We start from the raw sequence: 24,952 nt of genomic DNA on the forward strand, positions 1-24,952 counted from the left end.
GGGACAGTGGGGGTTACCAGATGGCCACCAAGGGCAGAGGAGGGACGGATGGGGTGATGTGCAACTAGGGGAGAGCCACAGGTGTCTCCCTTCACGACTCCAGACCCAGGGGACAGGAGGCAGAAGGAAAAAGACAGAAGCGGTTTTTACTATATTTACATCCAGCAAAACTTTGCAGGGAACAATTCTTATTGCACAGGCCGGGGCCCAGGGATGGGCGGTGTTTGAGGGGGGGTGAGGCGTTTCCAGGAGTGAACAAGAAAGCTTAGGACTAGAAGGGGTACCAAAACCTCAAAGAAGGAGCACCCCCTGTCTCCCTTTCAGGAGCTACAACCCCCTGAGTCACGGCATCCAGTTTCCCTTCTCTCCCTTGCTTTCCCAAGAGCCTCACTGGCAAGGAGGCTGCAGCTCTGGAATAAATAACTTAAAACAAAATACAAACACGAAGGTAGAAAAGCGCGGAGAGTCCCAGGCTCCTTCCACAGCGCCGGGGAAGAGCGCCCACCGAGCGCCCACCATCGGCGGGGGATGAGACCCCTCCCCTCCCCTCTAGGGCAGAGGCGCCTCCGGCAGCTCTGTAGCTTTCCAGTTGTTTTTTAAAACAAAAACTTCTGAGATGACCAGGGCAGCGCTGAGCTGTGTGTACCCTGGAAGGGAGTTCCTGGGCGAGCACAGCGGAGGAACGGAGCTGTCCCAACTCCCCCAACATCATCATGAACAAACCAGGCAGGCTGGCCATGGAGGGATGGTGACGCACGCTGACAGCAGGTTCCCTCTCTTGGCTGCCCCCTCTCGGAGTCTGTGACTGCACAGGCGGCTTCCAGGCCTGTCCCCAAGCCCTCTGTGGGAAGTGGGTGGGGAAGCAGCTCAGCCTGGGACTCCTCTCCCTTCACCTCCCCACCGGAGGCTGGAGAGGGCAGCTGAAGGGGCGCTAGCATTCCAGAGGTGCTCCAAAACACTTTCGGCAGTCAATGGCCTTGGCTGTGGGCATCTGTGCCCGCCGCTGCCTCAGCTCCTCCTTGCCCATGCTGCTGGCCAGCTTGTTGAAAGCCGACTTGTACTTCTTGTCGAAGGCCCCTGGGGAAGAAGGGGGTAAGTCAGTCCCTGCCTTCCACAGTTGGCCCCCAGGCTCCCAGAATACCTCGCCTCCTCCTCACCTATGTCCATGTGGTCCTTGCCCATAGCAGCCATTGTCAGGAATAAGATCTCACGGTAGATGCCCCTGCAGTAGAAATGGAAGGGCATGGGGTGAGAGCATTAGGGGTTTGGAGCCCAGGGCAGACCAGTAGCACCCAGATGGGGATACTGTACCTCTGCAGGTGCAGGCCGCTGGGAGGGGGCCCTAGTGTTTCCAGCAGGAGCCCCACTGCCTTATGCACCTCATTGAGTCCAACATAGCGCAGCACCGACTCCAACAATGCCAAGCTAAGGGAGGCAGGGACTGGGCCTGGCCACATAACCCTCTGTGGGATCTGGCCTGGGCAGAAGGAAGGAAGGCCACCAGGATCATCGAGAGCCCCCGACACCGGACGGCCCCCTCCCACCCAAGGCCGACCCCCAGACTCACTGTGAACCCTCCAGAGCACATAGAGAGGTGGACAGCTATCGGGGTCAGGGGTCAGGATATCCCACAGCAAGCGCACCTGCACAGAGGCTGGGTCAGGGGTCAGCCGGGGAGATGGGGCCTGGAGGGCAGCAGAAGTAGAAAAAAGCAAGTCAAGTTCATGGAAGGAGAGGCCAAAAAGCAGACAGGTGCTGGCTGAGGAGAGCCAAAGAGGAGAAGGGTGAGGCGCCCCTCCCCTGACAAGGAAGCGAGCTATCAAGAGAGACTGTTTTGTGATATCCTACATGTCTGTGGCACCCCAAAACAGAATTGAAAACCTTAAAGGTGCTCAGCAGCTACAGGGGCTAGGGACAGAGCAACAGGAAGGAACCCTTTGCTAGTCCTGGGCTTCTCTCTGCAGCCCCGGGGAGGGGGCTGTTGTGATGCTCCCAGAGACCCAGCGCTGAAGCTCGGCATGGTAAAGGCAAAGGGAGAGGAGCCGAAGTGAGCACAGCACACTCCACAGCCCGGGCTCCTTTAGCAGCGCCAAAGACGCCACGGAGAGCCAAGAGGTCACAGAACCGGGAGACGAGGAGGCAGGGAGAGGCCCCAGTGTGGGCACTGACCTGGCCGGGTGGGGGCCCATCACATGGGGCCAGCAGCAGGCCAGGCAGAATACTGGGCAGGCCCAGCCGTTGAAAATACCACAGAAGGTTCCAGAAGATGATAGGGTGGGCAGCAGGTAGCTCAGGCAATGCCAGCACCTCACTGCCCTCGTTCTCCACTAGCGACTCCAGCTCCTTGCGCAGCACCAGCGGGCTCAGGTATGCCCACGCCCCACTGTCTACCCGTCGGGAGGTACCCTGTCCAGCACAGCATGGGAAGACAATGGGGCACAGTACCACGGCTCCCTCTCCAAAGCCCTGCCTCCCAGTGAGCCCCTGCTACTCAGTACCCACCTCTCCCCGGCACCCCTGCCTCCCTAGCCCTCCCATGCCACTGACCCCAAACCTTACCACCAGATGCCCGTTACAGAGCTGGGGCTCATCCAGGGCGAGGCAGAGCCTGCGGTCACTGAGCACGGGGCCAGGACCCCCAGGGACAGGGGCATCTTTGCTGCCACTGGCACCAGCAGGAGGAGGCTTGGGGCTGGCAGCACTGCAAAGGAGCAGGCAGTGGGGGAAGGACAGCAGGAGACATGAGTGCTGGGCCCTCTGCCTTCCTGTCCTGCCCACAGTTCCTGCCCGACTCTGCGCACCTGGGTCGGGAATCAAGGGTCTGGACACTGAGCAGGGGCACAAATGGACAGGCACAAAAGGGGCAGGTTGTGTTGAGGTTGGAGTCGTCCGGTGCCCAGCCGGCCATGATGTCTTCATCATACACCAGTGAGTCACAGGCACGGCACAAGGAACAGCTGGACAGCAGAATCTATGGGAGGAGACAGTGCTCTGAGAGCCCCTGCTCCTTCTGCAAAGCAGCCAGCCCAGACTCCTGCAGCAGCCACCTTCCCAGCCCGCCCCCCACATGGTCACATCTGTGTGGGAGGGGCTGTCTTTACCTCCAGGGAGGGTGGCTGCAACGAGCCAGGGGCGTCACTGAGGCGTTCGGAGGAGTGGCGGAGGCTCAGGCTGCTGAGAGAAGATTCTGAGAGGTCCCACTCGCTGCCCAGAGAGGCCGAGCTCTGCCATCGCACAGGAAAGCGTGGTCAGCAAGCCTTCATCCCTTCTCTCCGCCTGGAAGGCTGACTCCAGCCCCACCCCCCGCCGGCTCAGGGCATCCTTCTTGGACTTGCTCCCAGTAGGCAGCCCCTGCCACCACCCCATACCCCCAACCCACGTTCTTCCCCCACCACCCTGCCACCTCCCCATGCTCAGGCAGTCGGACCCTCCAACCTCAGAAGCAGTGGATCCGGGACGCTCCCGGGGCCGCAGAAGGCTGTCCATGGGGCTGCGGCGGGCTGGGGGAGGCAGGTCTGTGGGTAGCTCCGGCGGGGGGATGCGGGAGGCAGGGGCACGGCGGGAGGGAGTGAGCAGCTGCTGGAGGCGGGCACCCAGGCTTCGCCGTGGGGTGCCAGCCTCCTCCTGACGCCCCCCAGCCTTGGGCCCACGTCCATTCAGCCCTTCCAGGGCCTCAGTGGACTGCGCACTCAGGGCTGAGCCCGAGCCACTCGGGCTGCCGCTGGGAACCGGCTCCTCCCCGGTGAGGCTCAGGTCAGAGAGGCTTCCGTCATGCCAGGGCACGGGGGAGCCCCGGGGTTCCAGCACCCCCAAGGCCTCTATCACTGAGGAGGAAAAGAGAATCAGAAGGTTGTGTCTGGTGCCTCCTCCAGCTGCCTTCCTGAGCAGACACACACCAACCTTCATAGCCCTGACTGCCCCAAGGCGACAGTCTCTCCCTTTCTCCTGGCAGGTGCTTAGCCAACCTGTCTGGAGGGGCAGCCAAGGACACTCACTGTGGGCCACGCCGGTCTCCACAGTGGGCTGCGCCCCTCGGGCACTTCCCAGGCTCCCGCTCTTCACCAGGCGCCCCACGGGGGAGGCTGGGTCCCTCAGACTTCGCCCAGCCCAAGTAGTCTGGCGCTGAAGTGGGCGGCTGGGGGAGGGGCGCTCCAGACAGGGCTCTGCCAAAGGCAAGAGAAGAGGGGGTCGGAGGAACGCACCCTGACAGCCAGCTCCGACCCCATTCCAGGCATGGCCTGCATTCGCCAGAGTTCCTCCCAGGCCCATGTGCCCCCAGCCAGGTGGAGTTGCCCAGCCCTGGCGCTCCACACCTCCCTCCTTACGGCTGGCTACACCTGTGCCTACCTACCTGTCTGGGAGCTGCCTGCCTCCTCCTCCTGCTGCTGCTGCTGTCGCTGCCGCCGTTCTCTCAGGGGCTGGCGGAACTGAGCAGCCCCCAGGACGACGTTGCGTAGCTTGGCCCAGCGCAGGCGCCCACCTGGTGTGCCAGATGGCCACTTGCTCTCCAGCATGGCCTGCCGAGCACCGTGCCCATCAGGACGGCCTACACCCCTGCCCTCCCCTTGAGCCTGACACCCACTTCCCGTCCTGGGGGGCCTGAACCACCTTCCCCTTCAGATTCCCTGCTTAGGGCAGACTAATTGCATAGCCAGAAGAGCCCAGGAGGCCAGTGACCTCAGAAAGGGCCTAGAAGTCAGAAGCAGTGAAGTTTGTAACCTGCTTCTGCTACTTAATAAACTCTATGAATGTAAAGAAACTTGCTCTTTTTTTTGCGGGAGGGGGGTTATGAGTCACCTCATCTGAAAAACAAGGCAGGTGAGTAGCATAGCTGGGAGTGGCTTCAGGAAACATGGCCACACGTGTGTGCCTAACTGCCCCTGCCCCCCGCCCCCGTACCAAGTTACCAGTCTTACAACCTCAAACCCCACTCCCCAAACACATACAGCTATACAGGATAAGCCGGGGCTAAAACCATTCCACCTCAGGGGCGGCCATGAGGATAACCTGACTTCCAGGTATCTGGCATCACGCCTGCGCACCACCTGGCATGCGGCTGTCCCTAGTCAGAGACTGTCGGGAGTGAGACACGAAGCCAGCAAATGGGAAGGAATGGCATAGCGACGCCACGGAGCACGCAGATGCATGCCGGTGGTGAGTGGTTACTTCATGGGCCTGGCTTCACCTACAAGGAGCAGTACGCCCACCCCCACCCCACGCTGGCCCACCCTGGCCCCGGGCTCAATACCTTGTTGTAGTAGCCATAGGTGATGGTGTTGGGCACAATGCCCATGCGGCGCATCTCCAGCATGACCCGCACAGACAGCACAGGCTGCCCGTAGTGTGAGCAGAGCTGCATCAGCACCCGGTAACACACCTGGGCCAGGACAGGCATGGGATGCTGGGAAGGAACTCCACAAGCCTCCGCAAGCACCCTTCCCTGCCTTGCCACCCCTCCAGAAAACTCCTTCCTGCATACCCTGCCTCACCAATCCCAGCCTGCCCCCGTCTCCACTGCTAAGCCCAGATTTACCCACCCATGCCTGAAACCTCTGTGGAACACCCATCTGACCCCAGGGCTCCCTCTCTGCTTGCCCTGGTCCCCGCCAAGGCTCCTTCTCCCAAGCCTCACTGGGACCGACATGGAGGGGGTGGGCACACAGGTGAGCGAGCAGTCACCTACCTCATCCGGGAGCACCGCTTTGCGGCTCTCCATGTCCCGTAGCACATGGTAGGCTGTATGCAGCGCCCGCACACGGTTGGGTGCCGACCGCACGTAGGCAGGCAGACACAGGAACCACAGCCCGTAGCAGTGCCCCAGCAGGCAGCGGGCCCACAGCTCAGGCACCGCTGCTAGCTTCTGTGCCATCCGCTGTGCCACCTTCATCTCCTTGGGTGGGGGCGGAAGGCAAGAGACAGGCCAGGGTGAGCAGGATACCTCCCCTGTGCTGTGCAGATTGTGGAGATGCCTGCAGGTCTAGACAAAGTAGCCAAGCCCTGGATCCCACTGCACTCAGGACACAAGACGGCACTAGTGACAAGTGACCATGGTGACTGATGGCAGCTGATGGCCAGGAGCACTCCAACTTCCTGACATTCTTATGGGATAAGTCCTACTATATTTCCCATTGTACAGATAAAACCATAGCAGCAGTAGCCCTTGACCCGAACCAGGTCCCTGGGTGGGGCCCACCTTTTGGCTACCTGTTTGGTACGACGAGGGGCAGGGCTGCTGGGGGCACTACGGGATGGGCCAGGCATGGGCAATGCACCAGGTTGTTCCTGGGGAGATTCAAACAGCTCAGCCCGTAATTCTGGGAAGCCATCGTAGCTGGTGGGACATAGAGAGATAGAGGATATCACACTCAGCATGGACACGAGCCAGAGGGGCTGGAGACCAGCACACAGGGCCCCGGCGCAGGTGCAGGAGACGCTTACCAGAACTGGGGGGTGGGCTCAGTGCTGTCTGTGACCGGGGGCTCCTCGGGAGGCGTGATGAAGACAGTAAGCTCGCTTCCTGATAGCTCTTCTAGCTCCACCAGTGGAGTGGGCTCGGGCCTCTCCTGCTCCACATGCACCTGCAGCAGGAGGACACGAGAGTGGCCGTGGGGGCAGAGCTAGGTGCTGGAACTTACTCTGGAGGACAGAGAGTCAACAAAGAATCTGAAGCCAGCCTTGTCCAGTGTGCAGGTTGAGCACAGGGTAACCCCAGGGATGCTAACAATCCCCAGTCACAGCTGAAATGCAAACTTCTATTGACAGCAACCTGCAGGGACAGCAGAGACAACCAGGAGCGGAACAGACCCGCCAGGTGCCCAGAGGGGTAATGCCCAGTACCTTGTCCACACAAGAGTCGAAGAATTCCAGGGCAGCATGCCGAGCAGAGCCAAAAGAGCACTCCTCAATGAACTGGGAGAACATTTGCGTGTGTAGCAGCTGGGAGTACAGCTTGTGGCTGGAGCGCTCCCGGGACTTGAGGAAGCCTGGGGGGATAGGGGTCAGAGAAAGGAGGTCTCCCACAGCCTGCCTAGGCCCTTGGGGCATAATCACCCCACCTGCAGCTCAGCATCATCCCATGTAAATCCCACTTTCCAGAATTAGAGCTCTCCGAGGGCCAGTCCCGGAACAGAGCTTTGCTTGAAGTAGACCAGAGCGATTACACTGGGTCTACCCAAGTCCAGGCTCCTGAGGCCATGCCCACCTCTGCCTCCTCTTTGCACCCTCCTGCCCTCCCCTCCGCAATTGCCCTGGGGCACTCAGCATGCCTGAGCCCACACCCCCTTGCTCACCCTGAAGATAGAAAAGGTTGTCCACGTCGCGGGCGCCCTCGGAGGTGTGGGTGAGTGGCCGCAGGAAGTCGCGGTAACCCTTGAGCAGACAAGCCATGAAGCGGAGGAAGGCGCCCTGGACCTCCCGTTCCAAGCGGGCCCGGCGGCCGCACACCGCCTCGTAGTCCGTCAGCAGGAACTCCAAGGAGGCCTCCTGCTCGGGGCCAGTGTATGCTGTGGAGGGAGGGCTCATGGGGCGAGGCTCAGGACCCACCCACCTGCTGAGCTCCTCCACTTTATGCTGCCAGAGCCTCCGTCTCCGCGCCCCCTCCCCAGGTTTTCAGCCACCCCCAGACTCCAGAGCCAATCAGGGCTGAAAAATTCTCCCTGGGTTCAGCGAACTGCACTGTCCCACGGGGCAGGACTAGGTCTGCCCTTCCGTCCCCATGCCCCTCCCTGCCTCCTTAGGGACCACCTGGCACCCTAGCCTGGAGGGGCAGTTCTGGCTCCCCTTCTCCCCCAAGGCTACTCACTCTGGTCCAGCTGCTGGTACAGGTTAGTCAGTGTGGCCAGCAGCACCTTGTAGGGTTTGCGAGGCAGGGTCCGGGGGGTCAGGGGCTTCTTCTCCTCCGTCCTGTGAGAGAAGCACGCAAGGAAGGGTGAGGAGGTTCAGTGCCGGCCACCTGCCCTGCACACTGCTGCCCTCTCACGCCCGTGGCTGGGAACCCCAGCATCTTACTGGAAGAGTGTGTTGGTGTCCAGGTCAACACAGATGACATCAGCAGGGGGATCGTGCAGGTCAAAATAGCTGGAGTGGATGCCCACGATGAAGGGCACGGGGGCGCTCAGGACGTCCGCCAGCACCAGTGGGCACAGCGGAATGTAGGGGCACTGCCAATGCAGTGGGAAGATCATCTGCAGAGCCCAGGAGCGAGGGCCATGTGAGCGCAGGGGGCATGACTGGGGAGGGAGGGGCACAGGGCAGCGGCAGGCAGTGGCCTTGGGGAGGTGGGGCCTTCTGCAAGATCACCAGCTGGAGGAAGTGCACTCCAGGGTTCCCTGGGCTGGGCAGCGCTCACCGAGACGAGAGCCTCACAGACGCTGGTGAGCAGGTCTGGCCGCAGCGAGTGCACCAGCAGTTTGTGCTCCGTGAGCACGGCCAGCAGCAGCGTGACAGCCAGCTCGGGGCCCAGGCTCTGCAGCAGCTGCAGGAAGCTGGCACCGCTGCAGGCAATGCAGAGGTGCACAGGGCGTCAACAGGAAACCCTGCACACCCCACTCTCAGTCTCCCACCACCCGCACCAGACCTGCACAGGCCTCAACCACTGCACCTCCCAACCCCTCCAAGGACCAGGTCACATACCTGAGGGGCAGGGGCGAAGACACAGGCTGACAGAGGAGCAGGTTGTCGTAGGGAGACATCTGGGGGCAGAGGGTGGAAGAGCCACAGGCTGGGACGGTGATACGCTAAGTCGGCCCCCCTGCTTACCCGGATCTGTCCACCCAACACAGCTCGTGCCCTGGCTCTCACCTGCACTAGGATGCGGGGTCTCTGTGGGGAAGGGAAGGGGACGTTGTGAATGAAGTGGGAGATGTGCCTGGGGAAGAGAGGGGACCAAATAAGAGGCCAGCGGCTCAGCGGACTGTCCCTGTCCTGTCCTGATGAGCCTGCTTCCGGCTAGAACCCTGCTTTAAGGCGGACATTGGCCAGTAGGACGTCTAATCTAACAGAATTTGGCACAAACGAGAAACAAGAGCTTCTCTGAGCATGCGCAGCCAGTCCCTGGACGGGAGCCAACCAATAAGGAAGAGGAGACTGGACTGAGGCTGCACTCACAGCCCCAGCCAGTGACACCCACATCGCAGCCCACCTCCCACGCCCCCCTGGCCACTTTTAACTCCTTCCCAGTGGCGGGGATGCCCCGTGCTCACGCTTCCAAGGGTAGTCGGTGAGGGCCCGAGACAGAGTAGCGGTAAAGGAAGGTGAGGAAGGCCCGGAAGGCAGGGAAGGCAGGCCAGCGGGACAGCACAGCGATGGCTCGCCGGCTGCGCACTGCTCGGCCGCCTAGTGCCCGGCCCCGCTCCACGGCACTCAGCAGGCCCAGTGCCCGTGCCTGCCGCTCCGACAGCCGGGCCCTGGGGAACGCCTCGTAGAACTGCAGGGCGGCACCATACACCTGGCAGGAGAGGCAGAGGGCTGGTCAGGTGGGCCCTCGTGCAGCCTGAACCCCCGACCACACTCCACATACCCACCTTATCACCAGCGGCACCCGTCAGCACAAAAGTGGAGAAGACAGGCACGGGATACTTGGTCTGGGCGGGCCAGCACTCGATAGTGGCCCCCATGGGGAGGCAGAAGACGGGCACAGACTCGGGCAGCGGGAATGCCTCGTTGTCCTCCTCCGGATAGCGGCCCAGCAGTTCTGCACCCACCGGCAGTTTTTGGGGGTACCCAAAAGGAGGAGAGTCCATCAGGCTCTGGGAGGGGGGAAGATCCAGGGAGGGCCAAGTGGCAATGACAAGGTGCCGGTCAAGAGGAACTAGGGCAGAGGGGCCACTCACCTGCCTCATACACCAGCGTGTTGCCCTTAGCCAAGCCCACCTTGTAGCACAGGTACACAGCTGGGCCCCACTGCCCCGGGAACAGCAAGAGACAAGCAGACCTTCAGCTCACATAGGCTCTTCAGCTGCATCTTCTCCCCCCGCATCCCAAGTAGCCTTCAAGCCCCAACAATTGCAGTGTCTCCTTCAGCCCACACCTGCTATTCGAGGCCTTCATGCCCAGCACCCACCACGTTAAGTAGCGATGCTCTGGGGTCCCAGCTCTCCCCCTCCCGTCCTCCTGCTCCCCACTGAGCCCCACTCACCATGCCAGGGTTGAGGTTGCGTGGCAACCGGCAGTAAGTATGGGGAGTGCCCTCGCCCTTGCTGGGCAGCACCAGGCAGAGGTCAGTGATGCCCAGGGCATGCAGTCCTGCCCCCTCTGCTGCCCGCCGGTATGTGAGGTAGGTGCGGGGGTGCCCAGGGCCTGGAGGGGCCAGGTTAGCAGAGTGACTATAGGGTGTTGTGTCCAGCACTTGGAAGCCGGGCTTGGGACGTTCCTTGCCCTCATATAAAACCCTTGGCAGAGAGAGAGAATGAATGTCAAGAGGTTTGGGGGTGATGGAGAGAGGAAGACCCCAGGTCTGCCTTCCTTATCCCCAAAAGCCTGTCCTCTAGGTCCTCTGTCCCCCTCTTCCATAGCCCTCAGCTCTACTTCTTGGTCAGCAGCCACCGCACATGCACTCCACAGCCCCCAAACTCACCCATGAACACTTAGAATAAGCCAAGCTCCCACTGATGGGCTAGGAGCGGAGTTCCTAACATGAAGCGATCTCTTCTCCCTACCCCACAATGAGGTCTTTCTAGAGATGGAGAAGCCGGCCCACAGCAGGGCTAGCAGGGAGGAGTACTGACCTGTGAGCCCAGGCTGTTCCTGCTGCCCCATCCCCCAGCTTCTGGACTACTCCCCAGTTCCCGCTGCCCGTGCCTGACCCACACCCCTATCTCCTTTCTGTCTCACCCCAGAAGCCTCCCAGCCTCCCGCCGGCTGCCAATGCAGGGAGATGCACACACCCCAGCTCCACAAGGGGGGGCTTGTCACGGCCCCTGCGGTAGCAGATGACAGGTTGTGTTCCTCCCAGCAGCCCAGCACTGAGTTCCAAGGGATGGCCCCCAGCCGAAGCCTGGATGCATGTGTAGCCCTGGGGCACCTCCTCGCCCAGGGCTCTGGCAACGACGGCCACATCTGTGATGGGCTCTGCAGGCCGGCCGGGGCGCAGCGGACCGCTGGGGTCAGGGACCCGTGCATCCTCGGGCATGGGGGCTCCGTTGCCAGCAAGCCCAGCAACCACGAAGTAATCCACCAGCCGGGGGGGCCGCTCCTCTGCCATGGCCCCCCCCTCACTCACTGCATCTGGAATGTTTAAGTGGGACAGGAGAGAGATGAAGCAGAGGAGGCAGGCATTGCCATGGCAACTGGAGAGCCCTTCAGGCTACCCTGTTCCTCATCCTTCCCGGGAAAGGTGGGATGAGTGGTCAACCAATCCAGGACTCTCCCGCCTATGACATCATCAGGCTCTCACAGACCACCACAGCTCCTTAAAGAGACCAGTTTCCCCCACTCCATCCCTCTGTCCCCATCCCTCACCTAGCTCCTCTTCCCAAAGAAACCAAACTCCACCATGCACGGCCCACCGGGGCTCTGATGGGTTCCCAGCCGAGGGACCCCTACTACAGGCCCCAGCCCTGTTTGTGCCCTACACAAATGTCTACAACAGTATAGAGGTAGCCGCCTTTTCCTTAATAATGGCTCGCAATGACAACACTGCCCCTAGCCACGACATCACACCAAGCTGACACAAGTCTCTTCAAGGGCTTCTGACCTTCCACACAGGGAGGACACCCTAAGAACCTCAACGTCTAGCCTATGTTCTTAAAGAGTCCATGTCAACCATTTCCCCAGAGGTTTCTGGGAAAGCTCACAAAACCCCAACGTTTTGAATCTCCTCACCAAACCAGTGTCTTTTTTCCCAGCTCTAACTCCACCAATGTGGCCCCTCCCATCCTCACCCCCCCCCCAAAAGAGCCAGCCTCCCACCTCCGCCATCCCAGAGCCAAAGACTGCCCTTTGGGAGATGGTCCCTGCCATCCCCTGCACTCTCCGGCGGAGCCAATAGACAGGGCAGCCGTCCCCCACCAAGTCCTGGCATCGTGGGTTCTCACCTGCCTCCATTGCCCAACCCCAGGGAGAAGGAGACCCCAGGGTCTTGGGACGCCCCAGGGTGCGGCCGGCTGGGGAAGAGCCCTGAGGGTGGTTTGCAGCAGGCGAGGCCTGGAGAGTGCTATAGAGGGGAAGGGAGTTTACTTCCTCAAACAGCATAGGGGAAGCTGGGGCTCAGCGGAAGTCAGCCTGTGGGGGGGGCGGGTATGTGAGGGCAACGTGAGGGTCCCACTGCAGGTGCCAGCACAGCATCCACCCAGCGGCAACCTCAGGCCCAAGGCAGGGGGAGATTCAGGAGGGCCCAGTCATTCTCCCGCCAGGAAACAAGGAGCAAGAAATCTGCAGCTGGGCCTCTTGGGTAACCTGCTCTCTGGACACCGAACCTCAGCACCGGCTAAATTTAGCTCTATGCGAGCAGTGAGGCCAGGAGCCGGCGTCAGCCTCCTGATTTAACTCTAGGGAAGGGGCCCCCTCCTCCGCCATCCACTGCCAGAGAACGGGAACCGGGCCCCAGCCAGCAGTGGAGGATGGGGAGCGGGAGTGCTGGTGGGGACACAGGCCATTTAGGCGGGACTCTGGTGGCATCCCCAGCCAAGGCACCTGCGCTCCTGGGCCTGCCCTCCTCCGAATCCTGCAGCCGGCAACCCGGCACGGGAGCCATTGCCTATCTAAAGTCCACGCAAAGTTCGGGCTGGGGCAGAGGGTGCGCCGAAAGACAGGAGGCTGAGGCAGCAGCTCCTGGAGGGACCGAGGACGTGACGGCAGCAGCGCTGGCCGCCGCGTGACCCGAGCAGGAGGGGAGCGGGGAGCTCAGGCTTGGGGGGCCCTGGCGGAGCAGGAGGGGCAGGGGGCCCCCCCAGCACGGCCGGCTAACTCCAGCTAACTGCCTCTTCCCCTCCACTTTCACTTCCCCCAGGAGAGAAACCGGAACCAGATGTGCCGCGCTGCAGAACAGCTGGAGGCCATCCCCCCGCCCCGCGCGAAGCGCCCTCCCTCGCCTCCCCGCCCGCCGCCCCGCCCGGTCCAGCCCCTACCTGCCGGCCTGCCCCCGCCACTGGCCCGGCCGGCCGGCCCGCTGGCAGGGAGGCTCGGAAGCCGCGGGCCGGCGGCCGGCGGGGCTACCCGGCCCCGGACATGGCGCGCCCGCCTTGGGCGCCGCTCCCGCCCGGGTGGCTAGTGAAGCAAGAAGAGGTGGCCGAGGGCACCGGGGCGCGGGGCGCGGTGCAGGGAGATCCCGGCTGTCCCAGCGTCTCCTCCGCGCTGCGCCACGCGGCGGGGAACGGGGCTGCCGCGCCGCGAGGTCCGGCCGTCCGGTCCTCCCCGCTCCGCGCCGCGCGCCCCGCGTTGCCCACTCGCCCCGCACGGCTCCCCGCTCTCCGCCGCTCCGGGGCCGCCGAGCCGCCGCTGCCCCTCACCCCCTCCCGCCGCGGACCGGCGGCCGTGACCCTGGCTAGCGCCTGCCCAGCGCCCCGGCCGCCCGCAGCGCGACCTCTGGCGGCTGGGAGGGCCCCCTGCACCCAGGCGGCTTTCCCACCACCACCGCCCGGCTGCCGCAGGATACTGACCCCAGGCGGCCCCGGAGTCTGGGTGAGGCGCGCTCCCGTCCCGCCCACGGTCCTCCAGTCGCAAGATGGAGCGAGCATGCCTCGGGCGGAGGCGGCAGCCCCGAAGGACTAGGCTGCGGGGAGCCAGGTGGCTTCCACGGTTAGGTCACCCTGCATCCCTTTCCAGCCAGAGCTAGAAGCTCTCGGTTCCCGTTTCTGAAGGTGACAAGAGCTCTGGAAAGAGGAAGAGGGAGAGGCCAGGCCTTTTGGGTGTGGAAGAAGAATACAAGGAGGTGGGGGGTAACTGAGGAGGGGCACTACTGGGCGCGGAGAGGGCAAAGGCCAGGCAGGAGAAAGGCAGCCCAACCCGGAGAGGAAGGCTCTGGAGAACATGCAACGAATGCATGCATGAAGTGAATTCACACACAGGGCAGGAAGGAGGGCCCCCCGGGAGCAGGATGTCAGGGGCTTGTCCAGGTCCTCCAGGCTTGATGGAGGGCAGCCAGCCAAGGCCCTCCCGAACTCTGGAACCCCAGCTTGTGGAATACCTTCTTGAAAACCTTAGCAGTGAGGCCAACCAGCCACATCCAAGAGAGCTGAGGATGGTTCTCCCAGAAACATCACACCTGGGGACCCAACCAGCAGCCACCTCCTCACCCGACTCTTGGCCAGGCTCTGGTGGAGGAAGGGGAGCAGCTTGTGTGGCCAGTCGGAGCCCTTTCACTGATGATGGCAGCACCCTAGACGCTCAGGAGGAGGGCACACAGGGCGACTTCCTGCTGCCCCCAAGCCCACATCCATCCTAGGCCCCCATGTCCACTGCAGGGCACACTCAACGTGTCATAGTGCTAAGAAGATGAAAAAGCATGAAAGGTAAAAGGCCCAAGAACCACCCATGGATTCTCAGCCACACCCCAAACAGTAACAACCACACCAAGTATTTGATACCATTTTTTTATTAACATATAATATATTTAATAAAAAATAATATCCACTCTGGCTCTCTCCTCCATTGCAAAGGGGAAGAGTAGTTAGGAGGGGCTGGCACTGCCCACCCCTAGGAACCCGGCCGAGCCCTGCCTCCGGGGTTCCCTCCGCCCCTGCTTTCCAACAGGCTCTGACCTCCAGACAGACGGTTCAAAGTTACAAGTGCTTTCGGCCCTCCCTTGAGCTCCCCCAGGCCCACCCGCTATGCAGAATTCAGGGGCCACCGGGACAAACCCCCTGCTTTTCTCATTCTTGGGATCCTTCATTCATTTTGGAAAGAGGATCTTGGGGTGTGGGGGTGGGGACAGAGAGTCTACTGGCCAGGGGGAAGGGAGGGAAAGGGACAGTGATGGGGGATGACGGGCGGTCAAGGATGGTGGTGAGGTGCCCTCACTGGAGCCGGTCACTGCGGAATGAGTCCTCCACAGCAGGGTCTGGCAACAGGGCACAGGGGTCACTCAGCATGTTGAGACCTTCTAGGCCCAGCGGCTCCATGCGCAGCTCGTCATCCAGCCCCAGGCCCAGCTCCAACCCGCCTGCAGACACCTCAAAGCCAGGGACCCCAGCTAGGGCTGCTGCGATCTCCTTGGAGAAACCTGGGGAAGTGTCTCCTGTGGGTACAAGACAGAGGTGAGGGCCACAGACCCCTCGACTGTGTCAGTAGATGCTGCGCTCCTTCCTTCCAGTCCCCGCAGTGTCGCCAAGGCCGCCTTACCCGAGAGGATGATGTTGGGTCCTGAGCCGTGGCGGGAACAGTGGGTCAGGTTTTGGTGGTTCAGAGTGTGCAGGTCCTGGGAGCCACTCACAGGCCCTTCACCCCCTAAAAATCCAGGCCCTTCAGTAAAGCCAGGGGGATCCAGTGCCAGGCTGGTCGACGGGCTCTCCAGGCCGAACTGCTCCAGCTGTGGACATATGGGCAGGCCTTGACAAGGTGGCCTTTGGCACAGGGTGCCCTGGCCAGCACCCGTCGCCCTGCTCTCATCCCTTGTGCTCATCATTTCCTATCCACCAAGGACAAAGGCACAGAATACAGAAGACAGCAAGCAGAGCGACAGAAGCGAGCACGGGGCCCAAAGGCGGTGTGGGCACCGTACCTGCCAGGCCAAAGCACGCATGCCGAGCACAGGTGAAGGCAGTGATCATCAAAGAGAAGGCTGAGCAGAAACAGAGAGGGCAGGAGTGGGGGTCAAATACGGGAAGAGAGAAGCCCCAAGCCAGCACTGCTGTGTCACCCGGGGGAAGGGGCCCCACCACCTAGGTCCCCCCAACTCTTGCCTTCTGAGCCAGGGGTCCCAGTACTCACGTTTCCCAGGCTGAAGTCACTCATTGGCCGGTGGTAAGCCTGCTGTCCGTGCCCACTGGAGCCAGGTGGGCACAGCGCCCCATAATGTGGCGGTCTGCCTGGGGGCTGCCCCGAGCAGGCCTGGGAGGACAGCCCTCCTGGCTGTTGGAGAGCCTTAGGGGTAGGTGGCTGAGTGGGCAGAACCAGACTCGGAGGGCTGTATGGGTACGGGGGCAGTCGCTGATCAGTGGGCAGTTTACTGGTATCCAGGGGAACGCCCTGAAAAGAAGCAATGATAAAGGGGGTAACACACCCCTCAGTGTCCCCACCCCCCACCAAGAACTCTTAGGGCTTCCCATGTTCTTGAGCTGCAACTATGCTCAACACAGCGGTATTCCACAGGCACCTGCGGGGGTGGGGCCCGTGATGCCAAAGAACACGTGAGGCGAACACGAGGGCAATTTTGCATTTACTCAGAAGTGGATCATTCCTACACCCTGATATTCCAGCTACTGGCAGTAATGGAGTGCTGGTGACACACAACACCACAATGGAGGTGACAGTCGCCGCTCCAGAGCCTGCAAGAGGCCAGGGGGAGTGAGAGAGGAAGGGAGGAGGAGGAGGAGGAAGAACAGGGAGGGTGCCAGGCTCACTTCAGGCTCACAGAGGGCAGAAGGCTTGCTGGCTTGGCCTCTCTTATCCCATTGGGACCTGGGCAAAGATGGAACACAAACACACACACAATTCGGGGCCCAGCGATGGAGATGGAGGAGGAGGAGGAACCAGGGCAGAGGAGTGGGGAAAGCACCAGAGCACAAAGAGAGGTAGGGAAAGAAAAGGGACGGACGGGAAAGGAGGACAAAATGGGACATTTCTACAGCAAGGCGGGGAGGAACGCCAGGGTGACCGTTCTGCTCCCAACTCCTCCTGACCGTGCTGTGAGCCTACGAGAATCACTCCTCCCTGGGCCCCCCTGAGCTGAGATTCTCAGAGCAGGAATTCCAGGAAAGAAGGAGAGGAGATGTGCGAGAGGAGAGGCCGGGCAGCAAAGACAAGGAGGACAGGAACGAAGGAAGGGGAAGGGCAGGCTGCTTGCTCTTTGCTGAGCATCTGCCTGGGCTAAGTCTGGTGTGAGCACCTCATGGTTACTGCTTCATGCGCTCCTTCCAGAACCATCCTTGTATCAAAAACCAGAATGCTGGGGCCCATGGCCCTAGGTCAACTCATCAGAGCCAGAATCTGAACCCAAAAAGCTCAAGCCAGGGGTTTGCACTCCTAAGCAAAGAGGCGACAAGATGGAGGCAGAGGAGAGTGGAATGCAAGAGCTGAATGAGACAAGGGATGTAGAAGTTAGAAGAGAAGGGGGAAGGGAGACAGGCATGGAGGGAAGGCAGCCACGCATACCTGAGTGATGGAAGACAAGGTGGGTGACATTGTTGGCGAAAACTGTTTGGGCAGCTGCTGTTGGGACCTTCTGGCGTCGGCTGGGCCCGCGGGCAAACTCAGGGGGCTGAGGGGCACTCGGCGGTGGTGGCGGGGGGAAGCCCCAGGGGCAGAAGCTGGGTAAGGAGGGGCACCCAGTACAGGAGATGAAGTTGAGGAGGAAGAAGAGGAAGAAAGGGCTGGGGCACTGAGTGAGGGGTGGCCCAGGGAGGTGGTGGGCAGTGCATGGTGGGCCAGGGAGGAGGCGGGCAGGGAAGGGTGACTATGGGAGCCCTGGAGCTGGGGCTGAGGGCTGCTCAGGGAGGCCTGGAGGTTGGGATTGCTTAGGGAAGACTGCAGGGATGGGTGGCTGAGAGGTGAATGAAGTCCTGCAGGCACAGACAAAAAACCAGAGATGCCAACATTACTGATGGGAGCTGGGTCCCTTTCCAACCCAGGATGGGTAGCGATGACCAGACTATGGAGGTGGCAACACGATGTCCTCCCTACTCTGTCCCTGACAGTGAGTGAGCTGGGATGGCCTGCCCACCTGGGGGGCTTTTCCTCATCTTCTTGCCAGGAAGCACCATACCTACCAGTGCTCAGTGGCTGAAAACTGCAGTGAGGAGATGCTGGCGTGCAGGGCTGACTGGGTAGTCACAGGAGGACCCCAGTTCAAGACTCCACCCCCCCAGCTCCCCATTCCCTTCAGCCAGGCAGCACCTGGTGAGCACATGGGTTAGGACAGCCAACTCACCTGGGGCTTCATAGCCAGGGCCCAGGCCCAGGCCCCCACTGATGCCCAGGTGGGTCATGGTATGGGTCAGATTGGAGGTACTGTTGCCCCCACTCAAGCTGGGGTAAGTCGTCTCTTCAGGGTCCAGGGGGGTGGGCAGTGGCGGGGGAAAGTGCAGGTTGGTGAGGTCAGGTAGGGAGCCCCCCGTGTTCAGGGCAGGTGGGAGAACAGGCACATTGGCAGGCTGGTCAGGAGATGGGAAGATGCTAAAGCAAAGAGAGAAAAAGGGAGATGTGAATGGGAGTGGGGAGGCAATGGTCAGGGGAGAGCCGAGATTAGTCTCCCATGCTTCCCTCTCGCTCCTCCGTCCCAGCTCCTCCACTGTCCTCGCAGGGGCACTTACTTAATTCCAGGGACTTCACAGGACCGAGGCCGCGAGGAGGAGGAGGACAGCTGAGGAGAGAAGGGCGGGGAGTATGTGGAAAAGGAGGACTGTGCCAGGAGGTGGAGGGGGGCAGGGAGAAGAGCAGAGGGCTCTTGGGGGACACACCAGGGCCCACCCCTACCTTCTTAGCATCCCATGGCTTCAGCAAATGTTTGTCATCCAGCAGATTTTCCTCAATTGCAGGGACTTAAGAGAGAAGAGAGAGACTGGAGATGGGCAGGCTGGAGGAGGATTCAGTAGGGCAGGAAGGAAGCAGCGGTAGGGGGGAGGGAGTGCTGCTCCCTGCACCTGCAGAGTTACCCACACCAGCCCAGAAATGCTCTGGCACTCAATACCAGGTACCTGGAGCACATACCTTTGGAGTTCATCTCGCCATCCAGAAATCCTGCAGGGGGTGCAGTGGAGTCAGCCCCAGCACCTCCTCACCTATCTACCTGCTGCAACCCGAGGCTCCAGGCTACTCCCAAACCCTGGCACGTGGCCACTTACCCCCGCGGCGGCCAGGCAGGATGCTGGGAGGTGTGGGGGCTGGGTAAGTGTCCTGCGGGCTAGGATTCATGACGCTTGTGTGCAAGGCAGAGTCAGAGCTTGTCCTGTTGGGGCAGCAGAGATGTGTTGGCACCACTGACATCCTGCCGGGCCCCCTGCCCTGCCCAGAAGGGAGAAACACTAGCTGGGGAGAGGCAGGTACAGACGTGAGGAGATGTGGCCTGAAGGAGGTAAGGCCATCACCTGTTAAGTGCAGCTGGGAGTCGAAACAACTGCCCCTTCTCTGTTGGGAAATTACCCCAGGGCATCGTCCTGAGGTTAAAAAAAAAAAAAAGAAAAAAGTCATGAGAAGACAATGGCAATGGACAAGAAGGTGGGGATGGGCTTGGAGCAGCCAGAGTAGAAACAGACCAGGATCACACCTCGCTCCTGTTGGTTCTTTTGATCTCCATAACACCTGAGCCTCTACCTTTAGTCAATCTAAGAGGTCTGGAAACTTCAACTCCCTTCTCCTAAGGCGGGCTGAATATGGAATCTTAGGGCTCAGCTACCCTGCTGGGTGTGAGTACGGAAGGGAAGATGGACAAAAGGAGGCATTCACAAATATAACGGTGTCAAAAGACTACACCCTGGATAGAAGACAGCCATTTTCAGCTGCCATCTCGCCACTCTCCCTCCCCCCTTACACACACACCCCAGCCTGCCAATAGCTCCCATTGGTCCTGCTTGGACTGGACGGGGAGGCTTGGCCACCCGTGTCAACATGGCCAAGGCTGGACTCTGACCCACCTACTCCACCTGCCCCCACCCCTCACAGCCCTGCTGTTGTGGGAAGAGGGACTGTTGAAACCCTATTCCTGTGGGCCCAGCCCCAACTCAAAATCCCTCCAAAGAGGGTTAGCACTTGGGTAAGAGATTCCATCTGCTCTGGAAAACAACTCACCTTCGCCAGCTGGAGTCTGGGGGAGGAGATAAGTAGGCAGGACTGTAGGGAGAGCTGTCAATGTGAACAGCATCCGTTAAGGGGCAAAGCGGAGTGGGGGTGAGACCAGAGGGGAGAGGAATGCTGGAAGCAGCAGATGAGTTGAAGAAACTCATACCTTTCTCCTCAGTGACAAGGGGCAACAGTGGGGCCAAGGAATGGAGGAAAAGAATGGAATCAGGTCTTTAACTAAGCTAGAGGCTATCAAAGAATGCCTGGGCAGGGCTTGGAGGAGATAAGTGTGTAGATCTGAGATGGAAAGGTAAGAACAGGACAGAAGGACAGGCCAGGGTCCTTTAGCAGAAGACATACCAGGCAGCTCTGCCTCCAGCAACCAGGAAAATGCTAAAGCAAGGCCAGCCAGGGGCAGTCAGATAAGGAAGGCATGGCCCCAGGAGCAGCTGCTCCCGAGTGGGCTGTGGTCTTCTGGGGGAGTGCTCCTGAGAAGGGTGGGACTGGATGACCTGCCTGCTCCCCCTTCCCGCATCCCGCCACCCTGGCGGCCCCTCCCACTGGGAAGGATATGTGACGGGGGTATCGGCGGAGCGGGGACACCATCCTGCGGGGGTCTCTCTGCACCCGTTCCACTAGCCCGTTGTGTCGAGTACTCCGAGATGAATCCAAAGGTGAATGGAGGGGGCTCTGCCAAGAGGGACAGGTGAAATCAGCGGGGGACGCGGCCCAAAGCCTCAGCACCTCCGTGGCTGCTGTCTGCTCACCTGGAACTCGGCCAGGCCACAGCCAATCTGGTTCACGTTGGGGAGAGAACCGCCATAATGGGAGCTCCTTGTGTATGCCAGTCGCAGTTTCTGGGCCTGTAACTGAGGTGTGGGGGACAAATGGCAATGTCATGGAACTGAGCACTGTACCCTCAGGCCGTCTTTGCCATCCCTGTCCCCAGGATCTGCTGCTGCTGCTGCTATTCTTTGAAAGAATTTGTCAGATGGGGTAGGCATTTTTGTGCAGCAAGCTAAGCTACCCCCCTTGGAATATCAGCATCCTGTCCTGGAGTTGCCGGGTTCAAACCCTGCACTTTGATCCAGCATTAGGCTAGTGTGCCTCCTGAGTCCTGGCCGCCCACGGAGGTGGCCCAGGTGGAACACCTGGCTTTGACTGGTCCAACCCTGGCTGTTGAGGTGATTTGTGGAGTGAACCAGCAGATGAAAGGTCTGTGTATATATGTGTGGACGTGCTTTTTCCTCTTTCTGCCCTTCAAGTAAATAAACGATTAAAGCAAGGAAAGAAAGAAGGAAGGAGGAAGGAAAGAAATTTGCCAGGAAAAAGAAAAGCAAGTGCTGAGAAAAAGACCCTCCAAGAGCTGGTGCAGATGACCCTGCCTAGCCCTTGTACAGGCTGCTCTCCCGGGTGACAGCGCTGCCCAGGGGCAGGGCCCAGCCCCGTGCTCAGCCTGTGCGGCTGGAATGGGTGGAAGCAGAGCCCCCGTGGGGCTGCCAGGAGCTCGCATGGGAGCAGCCTCTAACAGGCACCTCTACTTTTCTTTCCAGATGCACTCAAAATTATCTGAATGATAAGAACATGGCCACCGTTGGGTCTCCCGGAACCCTGACTGCCAGTCTCTCCCTGCCACTCTAGAGAGCACAGGCGTTGGGCTCTGCCCCTTGCCCGGCCTCACAAGGGCTCCACAGAGCCTGTACCTCCCAGACTGGAAGAGCCAAGGGACCATGGTTCTCTTAGCTAAAAAACAGTGTCAAAACCAAAAGGTGCAGGCCCAGCATGGTAACCTAGCAGCTAAAGTCCTTGCCTTGCAAGCACCAAGATCTCATATGGGTGCTGGTTCTAATCTCCACTGCCCATAATCCAGCTCCCTGCTTGTGGCCTGGCAGAGCAGTCGAGGACAGCCCAAAGCCTTGGGACCCTGCACCCGAATGGGAGACCCAGAGGAGGCTCCTGGCTCTGGGCTTCAGATCAGCTCAGCTCCAGCTGTTGTGGTCACTTGAGGAGTGAATTAGCAGACTGAAAATCTTCCCTCTCTGTCTTTCCTTCTCTCTGTATATCTGTCTTTCCAATAAAAATAAATAAATCTTTTAAGACAACAACAACAAAAGGCACACTTTACTGCATCCTAAGGCCCCAAAGTAGCAGGAAAACCTGGAGAAAGGGAGTTGCAAAGGGAGCAACAGACCATGGCAGCCCATGTCAGAGCCATCTCCCTGGCCTTATCTCCACCAGGAGATAGATTTGACCACAACCCTCAGTCTGGTATGCGTGTATTCCATCTATAGGGCTCTCCTAGCCCTTGATGAGACCTCAGTACCCAGTCCCAAGCCTCAGCCATTGCCACCAGCCAACGACATGGACCTAGGGCTGCCAAGACGCAGACTCCAATACCAAGAGCTTCCAGGGTCATGCTGGTGGCCAAAAGCCAACATGAGGGACGACATTCTGTTCCAGAAGGTCAGCCCAGTCAGCTCACTGAGCACAATGCTGACCTGTGCGTCACTCCAAGACCACTTATAGTATACACATGGCAGGGGCGGCACTATGGCCAGGGCAGATGGGGGGGGGGCGGGCAGGGACACTCCCTAGGCACCGTGTCTCACAAATGTTGCAGCTACTCTACCTCCAACCCAGCTCCCTGCTAATGTGCTTGAGAGAGCAGCAGAGGATAGCCCAAGTGCTTAGGTCCCTGCACCCACATGGGAGACCCAGAAGCTCTTGGTTCCTGACTCCTAGCTTTGGACTGGTCCAGCTATGGCTGCTGTGGAGTGAACTTGTGGATGGAAGATCTCTCTCTATAACTGCCTTTATATATATATGTATATATGTATGTATGTATATATATATATATATACATGGCAATGCCAGCCTCTCAGCCATATAGGACGCCCTGGCCATGGTCATGTCTGCCTCAAATGAGCTCTCCCAGCTGGGCAGACAAGCTGAGCTCCAGGACTCTGATTTCTCTCTCTCTAGAAAGCCTGGGCCCCCGAGGCCTTGGCCATGTATGTCCACTTAGACTTTTCTGTGTGGCAGCCGCACCGTGAGTAGAGAAGGGGTCTTTGGCGAGACCAAGGCACCACACAGATGCCCAGGCTTTGAGTCTCCAGTAGCTCTTCTTTGTTTGCACATAGAAGCCCCAAGGGTGTACCTGGCCTCTGCTGGAAACACAGTCCAGACAGACAGTCCAGACAGCAGGGCTTCGACCCATCAACAAGAGACTAACCTGCCTCCCGCCTTCTTGCTTGTGTACCCACCACACTCAATCCACCTAAAGAGGAGCGGCCACCAGGCGAGCCACAATCCACAAAGTGGTGAGGGTGGGTTACGTTTGTGCACGCACACACAAACGTACATGTTCGATTGGCCTCACCACCTAACTTTCTCTGACTCCCACAAACTAGGGCACATAGTCCCAAGAGACATGAAAAGGAAACAACACCAAAAAGACCCAAACAGACCCAAGGGAAATACACACAAAAATGCAATCACAGTTCAGACTGCTATAATCACAGGAACAGCGTGGGCATGGGCTAGGTGTGTCCTACCCTCTCCCGGTACATTCCTGCCAGCTCTGCCAGGAAGGATGGCTGCAAGATCTTCACCTGCTGTTTTGAGAAAATGTCCCTACAACAGGACTGCATGCCCGCAGGGCAAATCCCCAACCCTTGCCGCTTGTGACATTCAGCCCTGAGAAGCAAGAAATCAAGGCCAAGGGGGCTTCGGGAAGCTTCTGGAATGAATATTCCCCGCACCTGGAAGATCCAGGTACCCCACAAACTGACCCACGATCAGCCATCACCCAAGGAGGCCTGGCCAGTCATCTCATCATCCCACACAATCTACCTGGTTTGAGGGACTCAAAGCCCTACATCTCCTTTAGGGCCCAAAACACCTCGCCCCAGTCTGTGAGCGATGGACCTCACCTCCCGTCGCATCAGGAAACCACAAGAAGTATTTGAAAAAGGAAGCAAAGGGACGGGACGCAGGAGGGGACTTCCTGCCCCCACTACAGTCAGCATTGCTGGTTCACACCACTCTAGGGGCCCTTTCCTGGAGATACCCGAGCGACCGCGGATGGCACAACTGGGCAGAGGCATCAGTGTCCAAGAGGGGCCGGATTAGCAAGCCTCTCAACCCATAATCCGACGTCAGAGGGGACTCCATCAGGGATGCACCAGGAGCGCTCACGTCCTCTTTCCACCAGACCTCGGGGGACCATCTCCCCTCTCCGCGCACTCCTGCCTCCTACACTTGTCTCCTTCTCGCTCTCACACCCCAACCCCTCTCCAGTGTTTCCGTCTCCCCCCCATCACAGCCGTCTTCCTGCCCGTCGCCCTCAACCCGCACGCTTCCCAGACGGCGGCGCCCGCTGCCCGTGCCCGGGTCCACCTCCTGGGCTCAGGCTCCCGCCCCGCCCCGCCTCTCGGCTCTCCGCTCGGTGAATTACTCCACTTGGCTCCCGCTCCGCAGCGCGGCCCCTCACCCGGGTGGAGCCGATGTCCATCATCACCTCCTCGAAGGCCGCCGTCTCCTCGGCCTGACGCTGCTTCTGCAGCGCGATCTTTTCACTAAACTTGCGCGGATTGGAAGCTGAGGCGGTGGACGAGCCGGGCCCGTTCGCCCCTGACGTCGCCATCTTCCTGCCCCGTCCTTCCCCGCCACCTTCCCAGTACCAGCCGCGGCCTTTGCCGCGGGCTCCGGCCCGGCTCTGTCAGCCGTAGCCGCCGCCGCCTCAGCCAGCACCGCGAACCCGGCCCCAGCCTAGTCCTGACCTGCTGTGCGCGGAGCCCGCCGGGAATTGAAGTTTGTTTACGTGACTCCTACAAACCATTGGTTACGTACTACCGAGAGGAAACGGACTCCATATCCCAGCAGCCTTGCTGACTCCGGGAACTGGGGGCCTTCCTCCACCCACTTGGCTACTCCCTGAGCTGAGCAAGCTGGGAGACGTAGTTCTCAACCAGTCCGAGCGCAGGATTAAGGAAAGGAAAAGAAACGGGAAAAGAAAAGTGGAGACAGGGAGGGGCCGGAAAAGAAACAAAAGGAGAGAGAGAAAAAAGGACATTATTGGGGC

The 24,952-nt window shown here is 60.1% G+C and overlaps 2 protein-coding genes across 8 annotated transcripts; both read right to left on the reverse strand.

Moving 5' to 3' along the window:
- Positions 1-126: 126 nt before the first annotated feature.
- Positions 127-13,766, reverse strand: DENND4B (DENN domain containing 4B). 6 transcript variants are annotated; one of them, XM_040998442.1, is made up of 28 exons: positions 12,033-12,982; positions 10,884-11,223; positions 10,136-10,388; positions 9,831-9,900; positions 9,522-9,691; positions 9,201-9,445; positions 8,800-8,866; positions 8,632-8,690; positions 8,348-8,492; positions 8,008-8,183; positions 7,802-7,902; positions 7,290-7,502; positions 6,838-6,983; positions 6,439-6,578; positions 6,205-6,331; positions 5,684-5,890; positions 5,249-5,377; positions 4,352-4,517; positions 3,996-4,163; positions 3,436-3,824; positions 3,102-3,224; positions 2,802-2,971; positions 2,560-2,701; positions 2,170-2,406; positions 1,568-1,685; positions 1,312-1,477; positions 1,158-1,222; positions 127-1,077 (listed from the first exon to the last, which is right to left on the reverse strand). In XM_040998442.1, exons 1-28 carry the CDS (start codon positions 12,187-12,189, stop codon positions 932-934), a joined length of 4,635 nt encoding a protein of 1,544 aa, XP_040854376.1. In that variant the 5' UTR covers positions 12,190-12,982; the 3' UTR covers positions 127-931. The 6 variants fall into 6 exon arrangements, with proteins under 6 accessions (XP_040854376.1, XP_040854377.1, XP_040854374.1 ...); XM_040998443.1 differs by having other exon boundaries at positions 1,568-1,689; positions 2,165-2,406; XM_040998440.1 differs by having other exon boundaries at positions 2,548-2,701.
- A 771-nt stretch (positions 13,767-14,537) lies between these two features.
- CRTC2 (CREB regulated transcription coactivator 2) lies at positions 14,538-24,882 on the reverse strand. Of its 2 annotated transcripts, XM_040998510.1 has the most exons (15): positions 24,362-24,882; positions 20,637-20,738; positions 20,443-20,559; positions 19,879-19,940; positions 19,179-19,247; positions 18,936-19,039; positions 18,865-18,867; positions 18,802-18,831; positions 18,568-18,632; positions 18,405-18,454; positions 18,023-18,267; positions 17,248-17,654; positions 15,865-16,122; positions 15,277-15,463; positions 14,538-15,172 (listed from the first exon to the last, which is right to left on the reverse strand). In XM_040998510.1, exons 1-15 carry the CDS (start codon positions 24,512-24,514, stop codon positions 14,952-14,954), a joined length of 2,073 nt encoding a protein of 690 aa, XP_040854444.1. In that variant the 5' UTR covers positions 24,515-24,882; the 3' UTR covers positions 14,538-14,951. The 2 variants fall into 2 exon arrangements, with proteins under 2 accessions (XP_040854444.1, XP_040854443.1); XM_040998509.1 differs by lacking the exon at positions 18,865-18,867 and having other exon boundaries at positions 24,362-24,632.
- Between the last annotated feature and the right edge of the window lie 70 nt (positions 24,883-24,952).

This window comes from Ochotona curzoniae, unplaced genomic scaffold (genome assembly GCF_017591425.1).
Source record: "Ochotona curzoniae isolate NIBS_2020 unplaced genomic scaffold, NIBS_Ocur_1.0 scaffold_1037, whole genome shotgun sequence".
In the NCBI taxonomy this organism is placed as follows: Eukaryota; Metazoa; Chordata; class Mammalia; order Lagomorpha; family Ochotonidae; genus Ochotona; species Ochotona curzoniae.